At 35.7% G+C, this 27,625-nt stretch overlaps 1 protein-coding gene across 6 annotated transcripts in view; it reads right to left on the reverse strand.

Annotated features, from left to right (window-relative positions):
* Positions 1-27,625, reverse strand: part of Trps1 (transcriptional repressor GATA binding 1) — a 250,228-nt gene that overhangs the window by 170,895 nt on the left and 51,708 nt on the right. For all 6 annotated transcript variants that reach the window (XM_045143804.1, XM_045143805.1, XM_004661382.2 and 3 more), the window contains one exon: positions 17,131-18,257. In XM_045143804.1, the coding sequence (XP_044999739.1) occupies positions 17,131-18,257 (1,127 nt within the window). The remainder of the gene's footprint in view (positions 1-17,130; positions 18,258-27,625) is intronic.

Raw genomic sequence — 27,625 nt, forward strand, 5'->3', positions numbered from 1 at the left:
CCTGATGGATAATCATCAATTCTATATTACTTAGGTCGATATTCTTTGTTTTCACACCTGATTTCACCCATGGCCTTTTTGTTGATTGTTTATTTAAACTCAAGTGAGTTTTTTTTTTTCATTATAAATATGAGTTGCTTTATACAACTTTTCCACATATTAAAATGTAGTGATTACAAAGCTCTTTTCTAGTGTACATTTAAATTCCCTTAGTCAATGAATTATGCCTCCTATCTAATCTATATAAGTAATTAAAACATTTAAGTGCAATACCCTTAAGAAATATAAGATTTTTTTGTAAATGAATTGTACCTATCTATAAGAAGATACCAACATTAAGCAAATTGAGTGTCTGCTGGATGCTAAACAGAATAAATCTTGCTATACAGTTGTATTTATTGAAAAGGGTATGCAATGTGTGTATTCTTTTTAAAAGACATAAAACAAAGAAATCTTATTGTTTGATGTTATGGTATCTCTTCTATCAAAAATGTTCCAATCACTGCTGTATCAGACAAATGTCCCACTAAAGGGAACAAAGGTACCATGTTGTAACAAGCATGCCATAAAAGGACACAGGTGACTTGGAGTAAGCATTATTTCTTAAACTAAAAATCCTGATTTGACCACCTACATAAATGCCATGTGAAACACTTTCTAATTTTTATATATGATATGATATGTTATGAGTTGCCAAAAAGTAACACAGTGAGTTTCTGGGGACATCACTTAAATGCTGTGATTTTTAGATATCTAAGAAATTACTGGACTGGAGAGATGGCTTAGTGGTTAAAGTGCTTGCCTATGAAGCCTAAGGGCCCAGGTTCTATTCCCCAATACCCATGTAAGCTAGATGCACAAGGTAGCACATGTGTCAGGAGTTCATTTGTAGTGGCTAGAGGCCCTGGTACACCCATTCTCCCCCCTCCCCTCTGTCTCTCTATCTCCCTCTTTCTTTCAAAGAAATAAGTGAGTAAAATATTACAAAAAGAAATTATTGCTTTGCCAGGCCCTAGGTATGTATTGGTGAATGACAGAAGAACAAATGGTCATTGCTCATCTGGCACTTAGGAATGACAAGGTGCATTATATATACATATGTAAGTACAGAGAGTAGTATTTTTTGCTAAGAATGAGATCAGCTGGGTAGTATTGAGCATAAGAGTTCTGATTAGAGTCAGGGAAAACTTTCTCAGAGGAGGTACAGAATGTCAAAGCATGAAAAGCAGTTATGTTACTTGAAAGGACAAAAGGAGGAAAGAAGCATACCTTATAAAGTCTTAGATGTTGAGAAGAAGCCATAGTGGCTAAGAAAGAATAAATGAGAGGAAAATTGATGAGCAATAGGCTAGAAGGGTCACCTAATGCATTCTAGATCATGAGGGGTAAGCATCTTAAAAAGACTAAGGGATACAATGAGCAGGAAATAACATGGCCAAATCCATGCTTAGTCATTTGTGGACATAAACAAATTCTGTATTAATTATTTTGCCAAATTTTGTGATACGACTGATAATGGAATTGGCAAAAGAACATTCTTATGGTAAATATGCAATATCAAAGGTATAATAACATACAAGTCTCAACAATATTTGAGAATATTTAATGTACCACATAATTAAGAAGATATGTTCTATTGCATAAACATGGATATCTAGCTTTATTTTGTAGAATACTGTTTTCAATCTTTCCTTTTTTCTTCATTATCTAAGTAGTAAAGACATGTACAATAGGGGACCAATAATTTGCTAATAAACTGGCTATAAACACATACATTAAGTTCATTTTATTCCAACAAAGGCAGACTAATCCATAAGGCAAGAAGTCTATGAACAGGAAGAGTAAGACTTTCCACCAAAAGATAAGGCTAAAAAATTCCAATTATATGATGACAATCATAAAGGACAATAGTGGACAGAACATTAAATCCAAAACTTGGGATCTTTGGAAATTTCATCCCCAAAACCTTCCTACTCAAACCATGTTATACTGAAACTTAATGGGAGATAAGCTTGAAAATCGAAAACTGTATTAAAATACTGTATGTTTATAAAGAAAAATGGGAGGGCGGGGAGGGAATCAAAGGGTGGAAAACAGTAATCCGGACCCAAACGGCAATGGTACCATAAAATTCTACTTCCTAAAAGACAGACCAAATGACTGAACCTTCACTAGTCCCTTACAGGAAACACCTGAACCACAAGACACTGGAGAGGGTAGGATCAAGACTGACCTAAATCTCCTACATCTTCCCTCCCTCCCTCTCCCCCTCTCCCCTCTATCTCTCTTCTCTCTAACTCTTGTATATTAGTTATCTTTTTCCTCAATTTCTTAGTGCACACTGACCTGTAACCCCCACTTCCAGCTTGGGCCTACAATCCACAATGAGCTTTTGATCAAAGAAACCTACAAGGTTTCCCAAAACAATGACAGACTTCTGTGAGAGTAATTGATGACCCACCAAAGGCCAGTGGTAAGACCCTATTGCTGAAGACTCCATACGCAGCTGACACGTAAAATGGAATGACATGGCTGGAAGCCAGGAGAGAGTCAGTCCCCAGACAGTCAGCGTGTCTAGTGCCAGAAGGCGCTACATAGGCGACTGGGGGAAGTGACCAAGATCTGTCCAAGCAACACATTGTTTAACCTAAGTAGCAACAATTAACCGGATGTGATACCCATACAAGTGCAATAGTGGTACACAGCCATGGTGAGGAATCAATTGCTCTTGATTTGGCTAACTGATCCACTCAGTGGTACTAGACCCTTAGCTGGAGCTGGGAAACAAGTCAGAACCATACCCAAACACAAGCCCACTCTACAATATCAAGCTACCATCAATCACGGGGTATAAGAGGGCCTACACCTATCAAACTGTCTATCAAAAAAGTAAGTGTTATCTCAATTTTCTGGGTGCTAACTCACTCTCCGTTGGAGAATCTGCTTCTCTTTTCCAGATAGATGCAGATCCTAAGAAGAGAGCTGCCCCAACATACCTCAGAAGGGGCCCAACTGAAACTAAGGACAACTGGCGAAATAAGCAAGGGTGATGTTTTCCTGTGAACTGGATACCAGCACAAAGGGGAAGGAGATCAACGCAGAGAAAAATCAACTCCTACCAAATCAGAGAGCCAGAGCCTCAGAGGCCCCCAACACCTCAGCACTGAAGCAGACCAAAAATGAACCCAACATGGCTCAGGGAAATCTTGCGGAAGAGGGGGCGGAAAGAATGTCAGAGTTACATGTTGGGTCATGATTTTCAGAGACATTTATCATACTAATAACTGGGGGCTAACTCCACAATGCACGACCCATTTTCAATAATAAGGAGGGTCTAATGGGAGGGGGTAGATCACAGATGAGCCTAAATAATGGTACCAAACTGCCTGTATTTACTGAAAAGAAAACTAATAAATTAAATTTAAAAAAAAAAATTAAAAAAAATATTTAAAAAAATAAAAAAAAAATAAAGAAAGAAAAATGTGCAAAAAATACAGATATGTGAAGAAAAGAATATCAAGATATACCCTACTGAAGATGTTGAATATATTTTAATGAGTTACGGAAATTCACAAACTAAGCCAACTTCAGAATGCACTTTAGCAAACTCTGAACAAAGCCTGTTCCAAGACGGTTCCAGGGAAGCCACTGTCCCTGACACAGTGACAAAACTGCTTGACTCTCCGATGGGATTCCTGGAATCCTGCCCACATTTTTAAGACTGTTGGGCCACTGTTACTTGTAACACAACATTCAACTGCAGTGAAAATATCTATGAGTTTATACTGATACCATTTCAAGGAAAAGAAACACTACAAATACTAGGGAAACAAGAAGAAAGCATCAGAATAAAAGAGACTAAATATAAAATCTAACCCAACACCATAGAACCGAGACTGTGACTCAGTACTTGCCTAATATGTGAGGCCCTGGATTGAACCTGCAGAATGCCAAAAACAAGCACAAAAAGGGAAGGGGGCAGGGACAAACTCAGTTCTTATCAGAGGAACAATTTAGCACACTAGAAATATAGATACTTGGAGACAACAGATTACTGAGTTATATAATCTTGACTCTACTTTACACTGTATGTTCAACTTTCAATAACTTATTGAAGCTACCACAGTCTCCTCACCTACAAAATGTCTTGAAATGGATCTTGAGACCATTTAAATATATGACACCAGAAGTAAGTAAATAATAGGCCTAAGTATAAATCATAAATTAAATATACTCCTCTTTTCCTGTGGAGCTGGTTCTTAGTATAAATGACTTTCAACTTACAAACAGGAACACTACTGTTCATTTCATTCCCTCAAGTATCTCAACCATGACAAATACCACTCTTAAAATGCAGCTCATTTCCTAGAAGATCCTTGCCTTTAGGGCACTGACAGGTAGAATGTATGCTATATCCTTTTCACTTCACCTCAGAATTTTCTATGGCTTCAGAAACTGAACATGCTTCATTTTTTTCTGATTAACTGTCAAGCTACACTCTCTTTTTACTAATCATAGTCATATCCACATATTCAAATTCAGAATAAAAATAATGAGGAAACTATGTGCATTTTACTTAAGTATTTGGAGTTGGAGAAGTCTCATCAGAATTTTCCTTCAAGTTGTTTACAACATGACTATCTTATAATATAGCTAAGCAATTAATATTACAGTTTCAATACTTAAACTGCATTCTGGACATACTCTTTCTTTAAAGTGGCACTAGACCTTGAATTCAGGAGCTTAACCATGCTATGCGCACACAACATCCACAAACATTCCATTCCATATATATTTCATATATATATTTACACACACAAATACATATATCTGTAACCTAGCAGTTAGCAGGTGCAATGTATTTTACCTGCATTAATATGAAAAGTTCAAGGACATTTTTTTCCATTTTTCTTTACTTTAACCAATTCTTCATTCAAATAATACTTCCCTGATTCAATCTAAGAATAAATCTGATGTTGTCTCTTCCTTTTATAATTAGGTAGATATTATCTCCATAAAATCTTGGAAATGAGACTGGGATATAGATCAATTTGTAGACTGCATGTCTAGCATTCATGTAAGCCTGGGTTCCATCCCCAGCTTCACACACCTAGGTATAGTGGTTTATGCTGTAATCTCAGAATTTAGATGGTGTAGGAATGAGGAACAAAAGTTCAAGGACATTCTCAGTTACATAATGAGTTCAGAGCCAGCCTGGGCCACATGAGACTTACAAAACAAACTAATGAGACAAACAAACAAACATAAAGACCTAGTTCTGTCCTGTTGTATTGTAATTAAATAAGATCAAAATCAAAATGCAGGGCTGGGGAGATGGCTCAGGGGATAAAGGCACTTTCACACTTGCCAGGGTTCAGCTCCTCAGCATCCATGATGTAAAGCTAGATGCAGTCTGAAGCTCACAGTGATGGCGGCCAGACTCCCTCTCTGAAGGTGGATCTGACACTTGAAGGTTGTCCATATGTATGACATATATGTATACACACACACACAAGCAAATAAATAAATATTGAAAAATCAAAATGCACATGTTTCTATCTAAGCTCCATCACAAAATAGGCAATAACAATCTGCTTAAAAGCCAAGAAAATGAAGAGTGATGGGTGAGGATGCTCAGGATGCTGGATATCACAGGGGAGTTGGAAAGCAGCCTGGAAGGATGAAGAGGCATGTGGAGATGTGCACATAATACATGTTGAGTGGCACTCTGAATAAACTCTTCATGATTTTACAGCTCCTAGAAATCCTAGCTGCATTAACCCAAACTAATTTAAAATATTCTACAGATGCAACATATGCTTTACGTTAATTTAAATTCTATACCATTCTATCAACTGGAGAGTAAACATTCTCCTCATGCTACCTGAGGAAAGAAAATATCACGTTTTTAGGTCTCCCTAGGATATGATTGACAGACAAAAGGAAGGACACCTAGTTATATTTGAATTTTAGATAATAAATATTATTTTAGTATTGGTCCCACACAACATTTTGTTTGGGTTTATTACTATGAAATGTATGACTTGTATACTATTGAATAACCAGGAGATGAAATAAAAAAAAGTTTGAATAGCTAGAACAATGGTTCACCAATTAAGAGCAGTTGTGGTGCAAGCAGGAGGGCCTGAGAAGAGTGTAATTCAGCACCTGAATATTTAATAGGGTATGAGCACACAGATCTCTAACCCTACTCCTACAGCTGGTGGAGAATATGTAGAAAAGAAAATCACTGCTCCTTGTTTCTTCCCTAAATTGGGTGGGGGGGGGGAGTCACTAGGAGTTGAACGAGAGATTCCATTTCACTCAAACAAGTAGATAAAGCCAAGAAAGGCACCTAACATTCCTGGGCTGCACACACTAGTGCAGGGCATCTGTACCTGCCCACACACGTGCATGCACTATCGAACATCACATCACACACCACACCATGCTTACTCCACACATATGCATTTAAAAAATACTGGTCAGGGTTAGAGATATGGCTTAGCAGTTAATACAGTTGCCTGGAAAGCCAAAGGACCATGGTTCAATTCCCCAGGACCCACATAAGCCAGATGCACAAGGTGGCATATGTGTCTGAAGTTTGTTTGCAGTGGCCCTAGCATGCCCATTCTCCCTCTCTCTCTCTCTCTCTCTCTCTCTCTCTCTCTCTCTCTCTCTCTCTCTCCACTTCTCTCTTTCTACCTCTTTCTCTCTCTCAAATAAATAAATAAACATAAAAATAAAAGTTAAAAAACAGCAGATCAAATAGCTAAATCTTATTTTCTCTCTAGGAAAATGACAACAATGAATCTCTCTATAATATACCTACTTAGACCTGACTTCAAGTGAGTTACATTTCTACAGGAAAATAAAATACTTAATATCATATGCGACTTCATAGAATTTTCCCATGCTATAAAAAGCATTTGTTTTGAAGACTTCTGATTCCAGTATCAGTTAACTTTTACCCTGATAGCAACATTCATTAGTAGAGATTATTTTTACCGTTTTAATTCATAAAGGGATAAGGAATGGTTTCAGAAAAAATTAGGTTAGAAGGTTATACATTCCTTTATCCATACTCTGATAATATTTCAGTTTCACGGTGAACCAGGTGTGGCATATACTGGGAATATACACCCGCTATCAGCTTGCCTTTTCTTCCTTAAATTTCATTCCTAGTGACCAATACTAAACATCTCTTGAAAAGGTTTCACTTATTGAATAACTAGCTCATTTTGAATGATCCTAAGCATTTCTTCTTCTGAAATAACTACATGGAGAATCAAAGTAAATTATGAAACCAAATACTAATTAATTAACTTTTAAAATATGTTTGATAAATAAATAGCAATGGATTATCACAGAAGTTAGATAAATGACAAAGATTAAATTTAAATTTAGGCAAAATATCAGTATGTTGGACATCTACTAGAATAGTAATTATTACAATATCTACTGATTGGTATAAGTCTATACTGTGTGGACTGAAGAGAGGGCACAGTGGTTGTTAAGGCATTTGCCTGCAAACTCTAACAACCCCAGTTTGATTCCCCAGTACCCATGTAAAGACAGATGCAAAAAGTGGTGTATGGAGTTCTTTTGCATTGGCTAGAGGCTCTGTAATGTCCATTCTTATTCCTTCTGTCTTTCTCTTTCTCTTTCTTTCTCTCTCTCTCTCTCTCTCTCTCTCTCTCTCTCTCTCTCTCTCTCTCTCTTTCTCTCTCTCTCTTATTGCAAGTAAATAAATAAATTAGGCATTATTAAAAAGGTCTATACTGTATACTATATTATAGTATTGGCTGTGTAGAATAATGGAATGGAAAGACAGAAGATGAGAGTGGCTGGAAAACAACAAAAACACAATGGAGATGTATAATCAGTGAAATATTTTTGTTCACTTAACGTGATGTTGTGAGACGAGATCTCCTGTATGCCAAGTGCTGGGAAAGTTAATGTGCTTAACGAAACTCAGCAATTTAGAAGTGAGAAATTAAGTACTTGGTACTAGTGGGAGGGCCAGACTGCGAAAATGTCATTTAAATTCAAGAAACTATGAAATTCTTAGTAACAATAAGTGCAGTCACTCATCTCTCAGTCTAGGTTGAAATCATGTGATCAATATTTGCTCATTTGTAGTAACTAGTTGGAAGAGACCTTTTTCTCCAAATGGATTAGAACTTGTCTTCCTTTTAGGATTAGAAGAAAAAAAAAAAAAAGACTAATCTCAGGTCTGAAATTTTCCAGTTCATGATTTGTTTTCAAAAGGATGTCACCTAGAAAATGTTCACAATCCAAAGACAAACCTTTCCTGAAGTGGAAAGCATAGAATCATGGGACTTAACTTACATAAACTAATATAAAGTAAAACTCAGCATGAAACTTCATCTGAGAACAGATTACATTAATTTTGCTTTTTTGAATGTGGAAATTAAAACTAGGCTCTTACATATAGTAGGCAAACATTCTATAAGCCCAAGATAACTACTCCCACACATTTTCAGAACCATTTTGCAATTTCTCAAAGGTAACATATCCAAATAAAGGTCATAGCAAAGCAACTTACTTATCTGACAGTGTGCAATATCCTTGGTAATACTCTGCCTTACAATGAAAATCTAAAAGTTGAAATATGGTGTCTACATTTGAGTATCACAGACAACTGGTTTATTAGGTAATGTTGAACAATATAGCATATAACATACACAAATCCCAATATGATCATCATGTTCTGTCTTTAACCTTGTAAAAAATCATACTAATACTCAGTGGACCTGGCATTTTCACATATCCTGATAATTAAGTACCTGTCATGAAATCCATTTTTCAGTAATAGGAGATCACACCATGTTTTTCTACACAGAAATTTTCAAGATTATGTGGGAACAGTGTCTATATTAATTTGACCTTATACCATGTTAAATTCTAATTATTTCAATCTAAGTTTATGTATTTTGTGCCTAAAATGTAAAAGCACCATTCAAAAATTTAAAGTACATCCATACATTTCACAATGGACAGGTGCTTGTCATCACACACACTACAAAGACAAGTGTATAATTTCTACAAAAAATAGGTTCACACTAGACAGGTGGACAATATAATATTAATTTTAAGTAGTTCTATAATAAAAGAGAATATTGAAGATTATATATATGATACTGATAGAGGTTTATGTATACAACATGTATAGTAACAGAAGTTACTCTGCTTTCACTTAAAATTTTATTCTGTAACTCAAATGGCACACACACACACACACACACATCTAGGTTCACATTTTTAAAATAGGACCATAATAACAAAACAATAGATGATCATTTATATTGATTGATAGCTACATTCAGAGTGGAAGATAAATATAGGACAATTGAGTATAAATATATGTATATGCATATGTATAAATGTGTATGACTTATGTATTAATATAGATTCACACATAATACTCTATATAGTTTTGTGTTGCTAGTTTTAAATGCACAGAAAAAGTCTGCACAGCTGCAATTGACTTCACTTATTTTATCCACTCATAATCTTCTAATATCCATATATATTGTAGCCAATTATCATTTGTTCAAGTTAACTTTTAAATAATATTCCACCCTCTAACTTATTTATAAAAAAGAATTAACTGTTTTTTCCTGGATGGAAATGGTAGAAATGTTTCAATTATTCTCTCATGGTGAGATAGTAAGATTCACCCATCCCTTTTTGTTAGATTTGTTCTTATTTTGGTGGGTTTGCTCTTTGGAAGACAATTTGATTTATTTCTGCACAACTTTCTTAAATCAGTAATGTAAAAGTGTTCTTAGGAATAAAATTAGGTCTCTGGAAGTATGAACACCTGATATGTTAGAAATTTCAAAATATATTTTTAAAGACATGTATATTGGTTCTTTCTGTCCTTAGTAATTATTTTATTTTATTTATTCATTTAATTTATTTGGGAGAGAGAGACAGGGAGGGAGAGAAAGAGGCAAATAGAATGGGTGAGCCAGGACCTTCAGCCACTTTAAACAAACTTGATGCATGCACCACCTTTTGCATCTGGCTTATGTGGGTCCTGGGGAATTAAACCTGGGTCCTTTGACTTCACAGGCAAATACCTTAACCACTAAGATATCCCTTCAGCCAATATTTTATTATAAAATATATGTATTCTGAGATCAATTAATCTGTCTTATTTGGGGATGAGAATTTGCCTTGTGTAACTTCACAATTCTAATACAGTTACTGAATCTAACATAACTGCACTCTTCAGAGGATACATTTTTTATGATACTCTTTTCCCATAATCTATGTTTTTGTTTAATATATGCCAAATTTTATAGCTACTCTGCATCTGTTGGATAAGCATGTTTTGCAAAATCAAGTTTATTAATTTGTTAGTCAAATCTTTCAATTTTTTTTTGCTCCTCTGTAAGTCAATTTTATTTATTTGTATTTACATACTAAATGATGGTATTAAAAATTGAAAAAATAGGTGCATATATTACCCAGGGAATGATAGAAGCAATTCTGTTTATTCATATTTAACAATCTCTCTTTTTAAACAATCAAGCATTTTACACCCATTATTTTTTTGTCATAAATAGCTTTTCTTTTTTTTTGTTTTTCTTTTTTATTAGTTTTGTATTCAGCAAATGCAGGCAGTTTGGTACCATTATTAGGCTCATCCATGACCTACCTCCTCCCCATTGGCCCCTCCTTGTTGAGGTATATGGATCGTACATTGTGGAGTTAAGAGCTTTTTGCTTAGCATTCATCAACAGGAGAAAATTCGCAAACGTTACCACTTTACTTGTACTTCCTCTATTGATTTTTACTTTAATACTAAAACTTATGAGCTTATGCACATATAATCATTGTATATGCTGCAGTAAGCCTTTTATTGTGAAGTGCTCTGTCTTCAAGGTGTTATATTTGGATTAATAAAGTTGTAACAATTTTTCCTTTTATTTAAATAGGCTAGTCTTAGTCAGTCTGTTCTTCGAATTCTCCAGTAATATGATTGAACTATATTGTATGCAAGAGAGTAGAGATGAATATTATATTTTTTTATTAAATTTATTTCTTTATTTGCATGTGTGCTCGTGCCATGGCAAAGGGACTTCCATCCTGTTTACTTAGTTGGCTTGTAAATGGAGAACTCAAACCAGCCCTGCAGGCTTTGCAAAACAAGCACCCTTAAACACTGTGACATACCCCCAGTCCCTAAATATCCTGTTTTAATACAGTTGAACCCAACCTTCTAAGTGGAAAGCCTAATGAGCAGGGTTTATTAAAATTTTTAAGTATGTAAACTGTATTCCCATTTTACTTTTGAAATTCTATTTATCCAACTTTTCTCATATACTGCTTCTTTGTTCTAAAATGAGTGTTAATGTGCTTTGCTATTCCTTTCTTCTCTTCTCTATCTTTGTATTTCCATGGTTATTTCCTATTCTTTTCTAGACAGCTGTAATATTTGTCCAAATTTCCATAATAAAATTCAAACTGATTAACTCCAAACAACTGGAGCATCTCTGAAAACTTTCACTTTAATCACTTCTGCTTACAATTTACATAGTAACACTGTTACTGTTAATATGTTAGTCTGATCATTTTTATTTGTACATGTTTTATTTTTTTTTTAATTTTGGCACAGGGTCTTATGTAGCCCAGGCTGGTTATAAGTTCACCATGAAGCTGAGGATAACCTTAACCTTTCTCCTGCCTCCATCTCCTTGTTTCAGGGATTATAGCATACCTAGTTCAGTCAGAAAATGCCTTTGCTTTTTTTTCTCTGAAGATGATTTATTAAATAAGCAACACTAGGGTCATTTATTTTCCAAAACATTCAGTAGTGTTATCCTGTTTTTTATTTTATTTTATTTTTCAATTTCCAGTGTTGCTAATAAAAGGTGTATCAGCTTAGCTTTCAAGTAGTTGATGTGCCATTCGTCTCTAGCTGCTCTTACGGGTCTCGCTCAGTTTGGGCACTTGAGCTGGACAGTGATGTGTTTGTACTTGCCTCCTCAGTGTGCACCCCACTTCTTTATATAAGAGTATTTGTGTCTTTCGCCACTCTTGGGAAATCTTTTACCATATTCTCCTTATAAATTTACAATTTATCCTCCATTCAATTTTCTATACTCTTTTTCTCTGAATCTCTGACTAGACCTATATTATGAAGACCTGATTATACCTTAAGATCTTACAACTACATTTGATGCATTCTATTTCCTTGTTCTCTCAACTATTTTCTCTAATTACTCACTGTGACTACTAACTGGCTTTTTATCCTTGTCCAATCTGTCAGTTAATCTATTCATATATTTTGTTACAATGGTTATGTTTTCATTCAGAAACATTATTTGCTATCATAAACCCAACCTAAATATTAAAAACAAATTAAAACCATTAAACACTTAGCATTATAATGCATATCTAGATTCAGCACTGTGAGCATAGCACCAAAGCACAATTTTTCTTTTATCATATAATTTTATATTTTCTATATTCATTTGTGTATATATTTTATATCTTGTATAGGTGGACATTATATAATTATTACTAAGTTTCACAACAGAGAAATGGCAGAATGTCTACAATATAATGGACTGCATTTTTTGAGTAGAATAAAACATACATGTGTACAACACTGTCTGAATGGTGCTCTTGGGTGCTAATAAATCTTTTGGAGTAAAAACAGAAAAAGAAACATGATTTATGTCTTTTGGATATTTCCCTAGTTATGTATAATGTCATGACTCCAAAGCATTTTTAAAATAATTTTACTTCCCTAATCACATAATAATTCTTGTATTACAACTGAAAACTCCCATATCTAAAGTTTCCATATATCTGAATCTGTTATTGGTGGTTTCTGTTGATTTCCTATCAACAGTTTATCTCTCTGTCTATATAGTAAAATCTGTAACCTGAGCTAATACAAAATTCATCCTAACCTATACATACCTTCAAGCTAAAAATCAAGAAGTTTTGTATAAATAAATTTGTATTTATTGCTTCCAGAAGTCAGGATGAATTGTGACTGATTATGGAATGAATTTCATCACCTTCCATGCCCTGGCTTAGAGTGGAACACAGAGATTCAGCCCCTCTCTGCAAAGGGCTAAGCTTAGTTTCTTTTCTAGCTCTACCATGAGTACTCACATCTGTCCTCTGTGCAATTTCACATGCGATGCCTCCTCCTCACTTTTTCCTAGCCTGAATTTAGGCCACTCTTGGTGAACCACAGGAAAGTAGTCATTGGAAATTTCCCTTCATCTGAGGAAGTGTAGCTTTATACATTATAGCCCTTTCTAAGGAGACTGCCACCCTATTTAGATCAGAAACATAAGTTATAACACTGAGAATTTTGATAAGAATGGTAGTCAGTAGAAACAGTTGTTCTGTTTATTAAGTAAAATATAATAAAAGACTTGAAGCAAGAGAAACAGATTCATGAGTAGAATACAATAATAATATGATTTAGAGGGCATTGCAAGTAAATATAAAACTTTTTAAAATGAATAAGCTAAAATTACTGACTGGATATTTCCAGTTTGACTCAGATTAACCCAGCTCTTATGGAAAATGTCCATGTAGTGGAATTAACTGATGTTTCTCACTTAGAATTCTATATCAACACTATAGATTTTGGTTGTAGCTGTTTTTGGAGCTAAGTGAATTTTTATATATTGTAAAGTATGCAGCATATGCTAATTTTCTTACAATGTTCATCATGTACCTAAAGCACTGAAAGCTGGTATATTCCATAGCAATAACAGATTTGTGACAGAAATCTCACAACATGGCTAACCTTCATAAAGAATTTAACTAGAAAGATAAAATTGTTATAAGTAAAAGTAGCCTTCTATTTTCAAAATTTGGCATTTGGAGAAAATGCTTTGAGAGCAGATCAAGTTTGAAGCATGTATGGAAAAATTTCCTTTCACACTTCCAAGCCCTACATTGTTCAACTTCCAGTAAAATGTTTTAGTCCTTCCTATTCCCAAGACATGACTACTGCAATTACCAGACAGTAAATTTCAAATATTTCAATTTAAAAAACCTCACAAATAGATTCGACATGAGTAAAACCAACCCTTTCAAGGTACTCAGAACAACAAGATTACAAAAATAAGTAAAACATTGAATGACCTAGGCACAAGTTCTCTTAAATTTCTTTGCTAATAAGATGCTGAAAGCTTGACTTTGACTCAAAATGAACAGACAAATGACCTTTGGTATGGCTCTTGGAATCTCAAGAGGGCCCAAAACTATATAATGAAAGATTAAGATGTAACTCACCTTGGAAATGCCAGCTTATTCATAACTATTATGAAGTCAGATATGCGTAGGGAACTCACTTGCATAAAGACATTCACTGAGCATCTCTGTGTTAAGTTGTGCAGTTGAGTGGGGGACAAGAAAAGAAGAGTGTCTTCCCTCTGGAGGCTACTTTCATTACTGAGCATTAACTAAATCCTGACATTATTAAGTAATAATTTTATTCATGCTCTTTATTTCTTGGAAGATTATTTCCATTATCTAAAAATATGTAAATTCTGTTTTTCCAGACTAGGTTTTACAATGGCCTCTAAATCTTTTAAAAGATATGCTGCCCAAATTATTGGTAGCTACCTGTATCGGGTTGCTGTGTGGGTGGGGGGGGGAGAGTATATATGTGTGTGTGTGTCATGCACATGCACTCATGCACATTTTCAAACACATGAATGCATGATCGTGGGTTTAAGGTGGCTTCCTTATGACTAAAGAAAATAATGAAGAATTCTTCAAAAGAACCACCCCTTCAATGATAAACAGGAATGAACTATCACAGTAGTTCAAGGGTATACATACATAGTATACATACTCACTCACACTCCACATCCACATAAGAAAAGCTCAAGGAGAAGCTGGTGTAGTCTAAACAAGAAATAAATCAACATGCAACTAACATAAGAGGAGGCAGAAACATTCAAGTATGAACACATATTTGATTGCAGGACAATGTCTTTCCTAGGGCTGACCTTATAAATTAAGCCGTGTAAATCTTGTGTTTTCAGAGCATTGTTATTCACTGAGAATATTAGGATGCCCTTCAAATTAACAACTAACATTATTTGTTTATTGTTGGGCATGAACTGCTTCATGACTGATGACAACAAAGACATAACACACTACCACTAACACACAACCTCTAACAAAAAATGGGAGGGACTATTTAAAATCTTGGCATATGCTCTGGAGAGATAACATAGTTGGCAATGTGTCCACTTCACAAGTATGAGGACATGAGTTCAATCCTCAGAACCATTGTTGAAAAAAAAACAAAACAAAACAGATATTGTCATCCCAGAATGAGGAGGTGAAAAGAAGTGGATCCTTGGAGCTCACTGCCCAGCCAATCTAATTTCAATTGATACATTCTAGGGCAATTATAGGCTCTGTCTCCAAAAATGTGGATGGCATCTGAGCAACAACATTTGAAGTAATTCTCTGCCCTCTACAAGCACACACATACACATACACATGAATGAACACATGTGCACATGCAAACACATACACACACATGCATACACATACATAGAGTAATAAATTAATAAAAATTTGGGAACCAAAAATTGAAAAAGCCAGGGTTTTCATCTAGGGTTCGAAACATGCATGTGGAAGAGCACTTTAAAATAGTAAATGAAAGGCAAGCATGGTGGCTCTCAACTGTATCCTAACACAGAGGCCTTAGGCACATAGACTGCCATAAGTTTGAAGCAAACATGTATAGACTGATGTCCTGTCTAAGTAAGCTAAAAGACAAAGAAAAAGAAAATAAGGCTATTTTATTCTAGTGCTAGAGTCAAATAACAAGAGAGCACACAATAAGTCCCAAGTAATGTATCAAGCCCTGCATCTGTAGACACAGCTTCCATAAACTAATCCGTACTTACAACAATGTCTCCGTTTAAAGGTTCCTTCCTTAGGGATGAATGTGCTAACCCACCATTTCCTAGCTATGCTATTTCTATGTTCACTACAGAAATGCTCCACACTTCACTTTCTATGATACCAGTCACTAATAATGACCCGCCCTACTAAGCTGTAAGTTCCACATGGGCAGTGACTATGCCTGTCTTATTTACTTATATATAGACAATGTCTACCAAATGCATGCTTATGGAATAAATTGAGAAATGACTACATAAAAGAAATAAAGATATGTACCCTACATTCATCTCTAGAAAGTCTGAAATAAGTGCTAGGGAACCTAAGGCTTACAAAAAAAAAATAAAATAAAATAACAGAAGTAGGAGAGAACTAATGCACCTTTTCATTTTAGTGAATGGAATAACCTAAGTTTATCTGTTTCTGAGGAGTATCTGCACATCCAAAATCACACATAATACAAAATGCTTGCCTTAAGATTATTGGTGGAATGTCAATAAGAACTGTACCTCAACTATGCAAAGCAAGAGGAATTTCCCATCTCAATTTTAGGGAAAATAAAAGAAGCAATATGTTATCAAACTGATTGTCTCCAAGAGAATAAAACATAATGTAATGGCAACTTTAATGGGTGTTGCTCCATCAAAAATTATAGGATGCAGGGCTGGAGAGGTGGTTCAGTGATCAAGGGCACTTGCTGGCAAAACCTGATGGCCTGGGTTCAATTCCCTAGTACCCACATAGAGCCATATACACACAGTGGCTCATGCATCTGGAATTTGTATGTAGTGGCTGAGGCCCTGGTGTGTCCATATTCTCTGCCTATATCTCTCTATGTTTTGGTCTATCTTTCTCTCTCTCTCTCAGATAAATTCTTTTAATTAAAAAAATGGGATGCAGAGACAAACAGCTATGTAAAATGAATGGATTCTAGTTAAATTAGTAAACTTTCTGTCACCATCACTGAGAATCTAAAAACATCTGTTAAATGATTTAAAACAGACAAAAAACATGAGTACAAGACACCAAATTAAAGTATCAAGTTATCACATCTAAAAATACAGCATCTGCAATTCTATGAATGATCTTTTATGTGATTGTCTTATAAATTCCTCAAGCTATTAGGCTCAGCTCAGTCCGACATGAGCTTGTGGGTTCTGTTATTCTCGTGGGATTTTTATTCCCCAAATAGCTCACCTGTAGTGTCGGGAAATCTCTTCTTCTACCTGGGTGATAAAATCACATTTGGTGCAAGAGTGTTCTTTGCTTTCCTTGATGACCTGTTGCCCATCGGGACCTTGTAGATGATTGGTTTCTTGTTTGACATCGGACACTTGGGACTCATGCACAGTCTCATAGTGAAAGAGGAGTACATCAACATCAGGGGTAGAGAAGGGACACTGGTGGCATTGATGTTTGACTCTGGAGCTTCCCGCTGCCCCAGGAGACAAGTGCAGCAGCAAGAGTGCACAATGGGAACAATTACTTTTTCTACAAGCAAACGGATAAGTAATTTCTCCAAGGTGCTTTTCAGGGCTGCACAAGCCTCTGGGACAGAATGGACAGTGCTTAATAGTACACTTGTGAATGTTATGGAGCTGTTGATAATGACGGAGAAGTGGCCCCACGACAATCACATCAGGACCATGGCTTTTGGAATATCTGAAGTCACAGAACTGACAGTTGTAGCTTGTGACCACATTTTCCTCTGCACCCTTGCTTGGGAAGTCCTTCTTTTTAGTCCCACTCGAGCCCTTGTCTGACTTGGTCATTGGTTCTCCTTCTGTACTTTTGGATAGATCATTCTGATTAATGACTGAGCCCCTGGGAAGCTTGTCATTCAACTCTGGATTAAGGCCTGCCTGAGCTGCTCCATGCTGCTTGCCATAATGTTCTAGCAGTTTAAGCGAGCTAGATGACTCACAGCTGAAACTACAAAATTTACACCAATAGTAACTGGTGGCTTCAGTACCATTTTGTCTAGAAGAATCAAGGGGTTTGATGGGCACTGAGTAGCCAACAGGAGTGTCATCTCCTGCCTTGACAGTTATCTTATCCTGCCACTTTCCTAAGTCCCCAGAGTCACTGGCTCGAAGTGCAGGGATGGATTTGTTAGAGTTTTTCTCTGAAGATTTTGAGCCCTCGGAGGAGGGAATAGAAGCTTTTATTTTATTCGGGTGAGTCTGAAGAAAATGTTGCTCTAGTTCCGTTGATGAGTTGCCCATATAAGTGAAATTGCAGAATTTACAGCGGAAGTACTTGGTGTTTCCTTGGCAATCTGGAGTTTTCCGCCCAATGCCAATGAACATTCCACCGGAAGTGACCTGGGGTGTAGAAGAGATAGACGTTACTTTCAACATGTCATTAATTCCGTGGGCTTTCTGTAGGGCGTGGAGGATGCCAAGTATACTACATCAAAAAAGACAATGGTTTCCCTTTTCCTTCTTTATACTTTTTTTGTGAAATCATTTAAATGATCAGAGCCAAAAATAAAGAAAAATACAAGGAAAAGAAAATAAAATTACTCCTCTATTCTTTACTGGTTGTGGGAACTCTGAGTGCCTTACTGCATGAAACATTTTAGGCTAAAGGACAGAGGTTTATGTAATAAAGGTGCTATAACCAGTTCAAAAGATTACATAATTTCTACTTTAAGAACAATTTTCAACTGAGCATCTTTCATTGCTTTAAACCATATTTCTACTGAAGCAGACAAATCTTAAGGGTGTCGTTTTTCAAAGTGGAGCTGATGCTATGGCTATAGGCAGCTGAGGTCACTCAATGCAAATGTGGAATCTGATGTTCAGTCCCTTCAGTCTTGAGGCTGCAGACACAGATGAGTTCTGTGGGTTATGTTATGATATATGCTCTAACATGACCATGTGATATGGCTTAAAATAGAAGCCTAATCATGCACAGTGAAATCAGAAAATCAATTGAGTGGAGTAGGTAAGAAAGTTAGGTGAAAGAAGACCATGCAAATAATTTCAAGTTTCTCATCCAAAGATAATTAGAAAGAAAAAAGGAGGTCTGTCAGGGCTGTACTTGGTTAAGGTTCTATCTAACAAATAGTCACTAATTATGATCATGTATGGGCTGTGGAGATACACAACACTAAAGACAACTTTCCCATAAGAACTCTCTAAGGATCCATTCAAACCTTGAACTCAATCCCAGCACTGTGGAGACTTGGGGGGAGGATGGAGTTCTGGGCCACCCACCCTGGGCTACATAAGATCCTATCTCAAAAAAATCCATAGCACTGGTGACATGAAGGCCCTCAAAAGAGGTCTTTAGGTAAACTTTTCTTCTCCCCACATTCTACAACTCAATAGGCAACTCATTCAACCAGTCACTGCCACACAGTTAAAACTCATAGTTTAAAACTGAACTTTTGGGTTGGAGAGATGGCATAGTGGTTAAGGTGCTTGCCTACAGAACCTAAGGACCCAGGTTTGATTCCTGGTACCATGTAAGCCAGACGTACAAGGTGGTGTGTGTGTCTGAGTTTGTTTGCAGGAGCTAGAGTCCCTGGTGTGCCCATATTCCTATTTTCTCTTTCTCCCACTCTCTCCCTCTCAAATAAATACATATAAAATAAGAGTTGTGACCAAAATGATCTAAATGGGGAGAGATCTCTCTTCCAAGTATCAGTGAAAATTAAAAAAAAAAAATTAGCAACCAGATGTAACATATAAAGCAAGTGACAGAATCACATTCTTCCTTCTTCAACAGCTGCTCAAAAATGACATGTGTGATCACTGTTCATATCCAAATCACTCCATGAGAAAATTCTCCAAAAACTCAAAATCATTTAAAGACTCTACTTAGCATGCAAATGATATTCTTGGGCATGTTCAAAGATACTGGTTTCTTTACTGGACAGGACCAAGAGCAAACTCTCCATTTGTTTTTAAAGAAAGGTGGGACCTTAAGTGACCTAATCACTGTGGCTAACAGCTTCTTCAAATTGTGGTAACTTCTAGATTTATGTCCAGCATTACATTTTCAGGAAATCAGCCTAAAGATAGAAATTTATGAGGGTCTCTACATTCTTAGTCAAAGATCGTAACAATTTACTGGTGAGGATGTCCGCATCTACCATCCCAAACCCACAAACTTCAACCTGCCAGAGCCTCAATGAACTAGGTAGCTAAGAATAGAGCATCCTTCCAGGTAGCAACTTGACAATCAGTAATTAGTTTGAGAGATGTCAAAGTCCATCCCTTGAGGAAAAAGTCCAGAATATCCTTATCTAGCCTGAAACTAGAGCAGCCAACACTTGCACTGAAATGATCAACCTGTACATTTTTCTGCATGTATTTCCCAATTCACTGGGAGTGAAAACAAACCTAATTTTAAAAATTGAAAAGATCTAAGGGGAATGCTGGTATCAACATAACAGTATCATCAGGAACTTAATCTCAGATCAAAAGGATACATTTGGAAGTATCTGGTTGATGCTTTTTAATAGTAGAGACAAAATCTATAATGTGCAAAATCTAGAGATGATTCTCCTGTTTCAGATGCCAGATTGCTTCAAAGTTGCTCAGCTTCCTTAATACCAAAGACATCGAATTTCTTACTAAGTGAGGGAGATTACTTGTAAGACTCCACAGATAGCCAAATTCTTTGATTTTGCAATAGGCCTCATGTACCATGATCTTACTACAAGCATTAAACAAAGAACACACATTTTAAAGACATCTTTAAATATAAGATTTTTAAAGTGAGTTAAAATTATCAGTAGATATCACAGCCTTCCTTTGGGGATGTTTTCTAAGTACAAAAAAGAAAAGTTTGTAAAAACTTATCAACAAAACAATTTTAAGATTGACTAAACTATAGAGACTGTTAAGCTTAAGCCTTTTGAGTTGTAGTGACAATGTGTTTAAAAGCTGTTTATTTACCCAAGGACCATCTGTCAACTCCATTATTTCGGATGCTTTTAATGACTATGCACTTAATCTGTGCTGACTACTACTGACAGCTCTTTCATATACAACCCAAACAGCAAACAAAAATCATGGATCTAATTTAATAGTAATAATAAGGTTTGTGATGCTTCTATAGATGACACAGTTGCCTTCTTGGCTAGTATCAGTAAGTTATACTAGTACTATGTAGTAATAATAAAAATAATATGTAATATTTTTACTATGTAATAATAGTAAAAATCTAATATGATATTATAATCACACATTACAAAATCCATTTTAGAAAGGCATAACTAACTAGTATTCTATTTGTTTTCACCTTCAAAAGGATCTAGCTGTTGTATTTGTGGCAATACTTTCTTTTTACAATAATGTATAAACACAAGTCAAAGGAACACACCATTTAACCATTTCTATAAAAGAAAACACAGCTTAATGTTTTAGGAGTGGATACAAAAGTATAACCTTTGTAAAAATAATTAATAATTTAAGAGGGGGCAGCATTCATGCCACTGACTATACTCATTTTATTTTCATGATAGCCATGTGTGAGTTCTGATCTTCCCCTTTCTAGGTTAAAAATAAATCAACAAGAAGAAAAGCTATGCAAAATAAGTGTCCGCAATAACAAATTATTAAAACTTATCACTGGGAACAATTTTTACATGAAGAAATATTGTGATATTTTCAAATGTTTCAATCAAACAAGAAGTAGTAATTTTACTGTCTCCAAGTTATGACTATACAAAAATGAGAGCACAGCAGAAGAGAAGCTAACTTTTCCATTTTTCTTCCTTTGCTAACCTACACTTAAATTATAACCCATTAACCCAGCAGAGTTTTGACCCAGATATTCACATTGACAAAATTATATAGCTGTAACTTGTACTTGGGTCAAAAATTATATATATTCACTCATCCACTTAGGAGTTACTGAGTATTTAATTTGTGTCAGACTGTGTGATTGACATTTGGAGACTACCTCTTTGCCTTCAAGATATTTTAAGATCAAAGATTTAGGTAAAACACTTTAATCATTTGTAGTAACCTTTGCATTTATCTGGTCCTAGAGGAAGTTCTCTGCATCAAATTCTGTCAAAAGAAACAATATTTAAACTTCTAGAGCTTGTTTCTTCTCTCTATAGATAAGGAATATTGTGCACTTGCTGTTTCATAGGATTACTGTGAGAATACAGAGCAAATTCTACATCTGTGCTGTCCAGTGGAATTCCCCAAGATGAAAAGATACTCCATACTCTTCATTAATAAGGATGACACAAGATATGTGGCTACTGGGTACTTAAAATGGGACAAGTGCAAATGAAGAAATGATTTTTAAAATTTAAATATTTTATTCAATTTCCAATAACTTAACTTGTTAACTATCTGAAATTTAAACAGCTACATACACTCAAGGATCTCACAACAGACCATATGTACTACAGTAGTGTCAAAAGGTATACAATTAATCCTTAATAATGAACCATGCAAGTGACTTTCTCTGGCCAATATCATGAACTGATGAAACAGTGGGAAATGGTGAAGACATTCAGCTTTCCTAGCTAGATCTTTTTAATAGTGAAACTCACACATTCCTACAATCAATATTCTTAGCTATCAGTGAAAAGGTTAAGTTCTGAGGCGAGTAACCTAATTTCTATTTATATCCTAAGACAACAGGAAGAGTATGTTACTGATATTTGGAAGTATGCAAGGATTTGATGCATTTTGATTGAATGAAAAAATGAACTTTTTAGAGGTCATGTGAACTCAGACAAAAATTTCTCTCTAACACTCCTGAGTCACTGGAATAAACAGCCATAATTATTCATGGAAAGTTTATCATTAATTTGACCTGACTTGGACTTGCCCCTAAAAGAAAGTCCAAAATACATTTTTTTACAAAAGTAAATGAGCGTATTACCATTTGATAGTAAATCAGAATTATACAGCATAATATAAGCCCACGTAAGGCATGGAAAAGAACAGATTTTAGTTGTTTTTCACTGACAACCATAGTGACTTTCAATTCTGTTTTAACCCTAGTTTTAAAAAGTATTCCTTCCATGTAATATTTTCCATGGCCTTCATTTATAATTTGATTGTATGTCTGTTAACAGAAATATTTCATGATAGAAGTGAAAAATACAAAAAGTTGGCTATTTTCAAGGTCTTTAACCTGAATTTATTCCTTTCCTTCTAATAATACATAGCAAAATCTAGTAAGAATAATATGTAAAAGAATATGTCAGAGGAAAATGTTTTCAAAGCCTCGGTGTTCTTAAAATGACACTTTAGCACATATGCTTATTTCCAGTGCAGCAACAAGGGAGCTGTTTGAACTGAACACAAACCCGTCCTCAGATGTGGTTCTCTCTCAAGTACTATAATTGATAGCAACAGACACGATTAGGAGAGTACTAATTTGAGAGGACTTGAGGTTATGGGCTGATAGTCAAAAAAGCAAAACCTTAAAACTAAAAAAGCTATGTTGTTAACGAAAAAAAAAAAAAATCGCTATTCAAACACTGCACTCTTATACCTTAAAGAAATCTGTGAATACTGAGGAAGGCTGAAAATAACCATGGTCAGAATTAATCTGCTAATGCACATAGGGAATGTTTCTGCATACACACTCCAGAATACCAGGTGTGATCCTGCGATGTACTTCTGATGGCGAATAAATGCTTAAAACTTTCAATAACAAACCTAATTCTGTGGAAATCTTCTCACTCATGCTACACGTAGCTTATTCCTGTGGTCTGTTCCTGCAAACATCTCCTAACAGTGTGAGTGAATGCCCTTCTCATTTAGTTTTATAAGAGCCATCCAATGGGGAGAAACAATTTAAAGTGGTATATTGCATATGTTTAAAAGTAATGGTACATTTTCTTTATTTCTTTATTTCATGATCAGTTATTGAGGATCAGAGTGGTATTTTATCCAAAACAAATCTTCTCATTTTCCTTAGCAGAATTCTTAACTAGTTTTCCTATGGTCATTGGTTATCCTTGATGACATTATATCAATATATCTTAAAGCCAATCAGAATGATCATATACATCTCAACTGTTTATGGGAAACATACAAAATAAATAAATAAATAAACCCCACAGTGCAGGTAGATGATGAGGGCAAGTGTATTCTACACAACGCAGTTCTGTATCCAACCTGGCCTTGACATTAACCCATGGTGAGAATGACTAAGAATTGCAAATGTGGGGGCTGGAGAGATGGATTAGTGGTTAAGATGCTTGCATCCAAAGCCAAAGGACCCAAGTTTGATTCCCCAGTACCCACATAAAGCCACATGTAAGAGGTGGTTCCTACATGTGGAATTTGTTTGCAGTGACTAGAGGCCCTGGAACACCCATTTTCTCTTTCTCTCTCTTTCAAATAAATAAAATATTAAATAAGTGTGTGTTCAAATGAGAATCTTGGGGCTGAAGATGCACCTCAGTGGTAAAGCAACTGGAAAGCAATCATAAGGCCTTGGATTTGAGACTCACCATGACGGCAGGGGAAAGGATTCAAATGGGAAAACATCCAGATGCTTTGTGATAGCCCTACCATGTGAGAATCCGAAAAACACAAGAAATGGTGCTTCAGAACAACAGCATGAACTCTGGTTGATCACAAAAAAAAAAAAAACAAAACATAAATAGACAATGATATCTGAAGAAGGGTTCAAGGCAGTGTAGGAGGAGCCCCCAGACCAGAGGGACAAGTTGGCAAGGCTGTGGTGGTAGCTCTAGAGGTGTGGCCAGACAAGCTGATGTGTGAAGAAGCTCCTGACAGGAAATGTACTCGAGAAGGTATCTCAGGTGGAAGAAACATGAGTCAAGGCCAAAGCAGGAATGGAACAATATAAGATACTCTTGGGAAATGGTAAAGTATTTCCAAATCTTTAAGTGGGAGTCCTTTGTAATGGCATCTGTTATGCAGCAAGCAATGCAAATGTGCAAGAATTTGGAACAATAATACACTATGAGGTCGCCTCTTAAATAGTACAAAAGTTATAGATCATACATTTTAAATATGTTTACTTTATAACCTTGAAGAAGACTGATTTATAAGGAGAATGTGTAACTTTAAAAAGAAAGAGGAAGAAACTGTGACAGAAGAAAGGTAGGCAGAAAGAAGAAAGGGAAATAGAGTGGGTTAGAGGGATATAGGAGAAGGAAAAAGGAAATTAGGATGGAAAGAAGAATAATTAAAGAAGAAAAAAGAGGTTGTGGATGGCTTAATGGTTAAGGTGCTTGTCTGCAAAGCCAAAGAATTCAGGTTTGATTCTCTAGGACCCATGTAAGTCGGATGCACAAATTGGCACATGCATATGGAGTTCCTCTGCAGCAGGCAGAGGCCCTAATGCACCTATTCATTCTCTTTCACTCTCAAATAAGAAAACAAGAAGTTAAAAAAAGTAAAAGAGGAGAGAGATGACACAAAAGGAGGAGAAAGGAAGGAAGGGGAAGAGAAAGAGGAGAAAGGAAAGGAAGAGGAAAGAAGTGATCAATGAAACCAACATGAATTTAACAATTCAGTATTATTGATAGTGGTCGTAAAAAATATAAAGAAGAGAAGAATGGAAGAATCTCTCAAGTGCATGCATAAGATTAATATAAGATAGATTAATATCAGGAACAAATCTAATATAATGCCAAAATTTCTACCCTGATTTATTAAAGTGGAACCATGGAAGAAAGGAGGCTAAACAAGCTGTTCTGGGAATACTAGTTTATGCATGTTGACTATGAAGTGGCAATGGTATACAAGATGGAGCCAGCCATTAGCTAGAAAAACAGGTCTTAGAACAAACTATCATTTATTACAAGATTCCCAAATATGCTGCTGGACACATGAAAGAATTCAAATGGTCTTTAATTTTACCAAAACAGAACAGATCATCTAAATATGAACGGGAAAATGTTAGGCATTTGAAGGATCCTCACTGAATCCCCACATTTTTCTCACTTTCAGAATCCAGTGAAATCACAAAACACCCAGTATGGTTTGAGTTTGCAGCAAACTCAAATTAGATACTCCAAAGGCATGCCGATTTGTTCTCTGCCTCCACACCCATCCCTGCTCTTAATGTAGGCAGAGAGTAAAACCTTAATTACACAGCCTTGGAGAACTTAAATGGGAACCGGGTGCATCTTCTCAACATTTAATCTTCACAGAAAATCCAAACTAAAGTATGCCTAGCAACTAACTAGAAGAGGAGAAGCTGACTCTCAGACCCTCTATCAGATCAGTAATTTCTAAAACAAAATCCTCTAAATGAAGAGATTATAAATGAAAGAAATGCATGTATGAAAAATAAACCTTAATTTGGGAAAAGGAAAAAAAAAACAATGCACTCTTAATTGAGTAAGTCAAAATTTGTCCCTTATTCATTCTATCATATCTAGTTTCTTCAGTAAAAGTATCAGCAAAAATGAATCACAGTAATTTAAAAAAAAAAAGACAAATCCATGCATTTAATTTCTTTCCAGTGATTTCAATTATAAGCCCAGTAAATTCTAATAAGGCAGTATCATACTACATGGTTTAGATAACACATAATCTCAATGAAATCACAAATGTCCCCATATTTAGTATGATTCGAGGTATCCATCAAACAGCCCAGAGCTAAATGGCCTGTCTCCCATTGCTTTTCTATCTGTAGAAAATCCCTCTGCCTCCTATTTGAGAAAGCAGTGCATCAGAGTGGTTATGAGGCCAGGCTTCTGGAGCCAGTCTTCAGTGGTTTGTGTCCTATCTTCTTTGGTGATGCAACCCTGTGCTCCTGGGCATGTTACTTTAATCCTTCAATGCCTGTTTCCTCTTTCTTTTCTAATGGACATAATGGTAGTGTCTACTTCAAGAGTTTTTATGAAGATGAGCTGATTAATGCACATAAAGAACTCAGAGTCACATATGCACATAAGAAACCCTTAATAAATGCTAGTGATGGTTGGATGTAAATCTAACATGGGGGAGCTATGCGCAGTATTTATGTGCAATTTTATTATGTAAACTAAAAGATAAAAGAAGTATGGATCAACTTAAAGTACTAAAAACATAAAAGTTGCATTCAACTTTCAATTAAAATGAAACATTTTGGCTGAGATTCTGAAAATGCACTATATATTATTTCTTTCAAAATTTGAACCCATGAGACAAAGAATTCAAAGAGTGCATGGTCTAATGATTCTCAGGAGTCATTTCCACGAAGGAAATCAGAAAACGAAAGGGTACTATTGTGTCTGTTTCCAAATGTTTCCTGAGGCTGGCTTACTCCATGTGTATCTGCGTTTCCAACAGCTGCAAGTATGCTGTAATTACAATGACCCAAGAAATAAAAAAAAGTACTGAATAACCTTCAGGCCTGATATGACGAGCACAGCAGGACATGGCAGAGATAAAACTTTTATTAAGAATTGAATAAGGATAAATTTGATTGGCTGTGCTGATACTCATGATTCTTTTTTTCTTCTAAACATTTCGCCTTGAGAGAAGCACTGATATTTTAGAAATTATAGAAGATCTTTAAAGTATAACAAACAGAACAAAATCAAAGAGGGGCAGGCATTCATTGTACCAAGCCTCATGTTAGCAATGGATAATGCAGATTTAACTATCATGCAGGTAAAAGGATTAGTTAAGATGGTCAAACTTCTCTTCCCGGGTGGTTACATTATCCAGCTGAGCCATCTCACTGATGAAAATAACCTGGGAAATACCAGAACTTTGCTTGGCTTTATGGCCTT

Source organism: Jaculus jaculus, chromosome 2 (genome assembly GCF_020740685.1).
Source record: "Jaculus jaculus isolate mJacJac1 chromosome 2, mJacJac1.mat.Y.cur, whole genome shotgun sequence".
Classification (NCBI taxonomy): Eukaryota; Metazoa; Chordata; class Mammalia; order Rodentia; family Dipodidae; genus Jaculus; species Jaculus jaculus.